At 51.2% G+C, this 1,273-nt stretch overlaps 1 protein-coding gene across 1 annotated transcript in view; it reads left to right on the top strand.

Annotated features, from left to right (window-relative positions):
• Positions 1-569, top strand: part of VE01_05582 (uncharacterized protein) — a gene marked incomplete at both ends in the record, with an annotated part of 1,570 nt that extends 1,001 nt beyond the window's left edge. The window contains 2 exons of the mRNA XM_018275045.1: positions 44-307; positions 407-569. Of these exons, the coding sequence (XP_018130100.1) occupies positions 44-307; positions 407-569 (427 nt within the window). The remainder of the gene's footprint in view (positions 1-43; positions 308-406) is intronic.
• Positions 570-1,273: the final 704 nt, after the last annotated feature.

The following is a 1,273-nucleotide window of genomic DNA, read 5'->3' as shown; positions in this document are numbered from 1 at the left end:
CCACCGCCGGCCGCCAAATCCGCCGCACCGATTTCTCCAAGAGCTTCCACACCTTCGGCTTCGAGTGGTCCGGCGACTACATGTACACCTATCTCGACAGCCGACTCCAGCAGGTCTTGTATGTCGGCATTGCCGGGAAGGGGACGCCGAAGGATTTCTGGGATAGAGGGGAGTTTGGGGATGTGTTTGTGAATAATACCTTATTGCCGAATCCGTGGGCGGGGAGCAAGAATAGGGGGGCGCCGTTTGATCAGGAGTTTTATTTGGTTATGAATGTGGCGGTGGGGAGTCGGAATGGGTGGTTCCTGTGAGTTCTTACCTTTTGTTTACTAGTCCCCCCTTCCTTTTTTTTGGAGGGGAGGATGCTGGTGTGTTTTAAGATGAATTCAAACTAACGAAACAACAGCGACGGCGTAGGCGGCAAGCCATGGGTCGATGCCTCCACCTACCTCGCACCAGGCGCCTTCTACCAGCGCGTCGACGACTGGCTCCCCACGTGGGGTGAGGGCAACGCGCGCGGTATGACTGTGAAGGCTGTTAAGATGTGGCAGGAGGGGAAGTGCGCGTAATCGCCTCTCGTCTCGTCTCTCTCTTTACAACAAATTTGTTTTCTGGTTCTTTACGGCTGCCGGTTGGGTGGGTGGAGTGCGGTGTGTATCCAATTTTATTAATTTTATTTTATCGTGGGGCTGTTTTTTTTGTTTTTTCGTTGAAGTCACTCATTATTTATGGGAGGGGAAAACACAAAGGCATATATAGACGGATTATGGATATGGGATAGTATGGAATGGAGTGAATCTGGGACCGCGTTGGGGGGTGGTTATATAAAGGATATTTCGAGGGGGGTTGCCTGCCTACCTGTTTGGCGGGGAAGCGGGGTGGGTCTCCAACTCGTCTTTGGAACTCACTACAGCCATTGCCTCGCCCTTTCTGAGGCCCGGCGCTGTGTGGTCCTCTGATAAGGACTTTTGGAGGAAGTCATACACCAATGCAGGTTGGATCATATGTATGTAGGCACCCAGTTTGCTCAATATTACCGTCAAATACAATATCAAGCCCCTGATTGCTGCGCTCGACATCCAAATAATTTCTAGTTAATATTGCTCCGAAAGCAGGTGTACGGCTTTGGCTGGAGGATAGCTCTCTCGCTTCATATCCCCATCTGGCATGACTATCGTAGAGGAGGCCTGGGGTAGTGTGCGCTGTCCTGCGCTACCTGAAAGGGATGCAGGTCGATGACTTCTAGAAACTGCTCATACTAACTTAGTTTTCG

Source organism: Pseudogymnoascus verrucosus (assembly GCF_001662655.1).
Source record: "Pseudogymnoascus verrucosus strain UAMH 10579 unplaced genomic scaffold scaffold_23, whole genome shotgun sequence".
Classification (NCBI taxonomy): Eukaryota; Fungi; Ascomycota; class Leotiomycetes; order Thelebolales; family Thelebolaceae; genus Pseudogymnoascus; species Pseudogymnoascus verrucosus.
The sequence above is the reverse complement of the archived record's forward strand: the minus strand, read 5'-3'. Positions and strand labels throughout refer to the sequence as shown.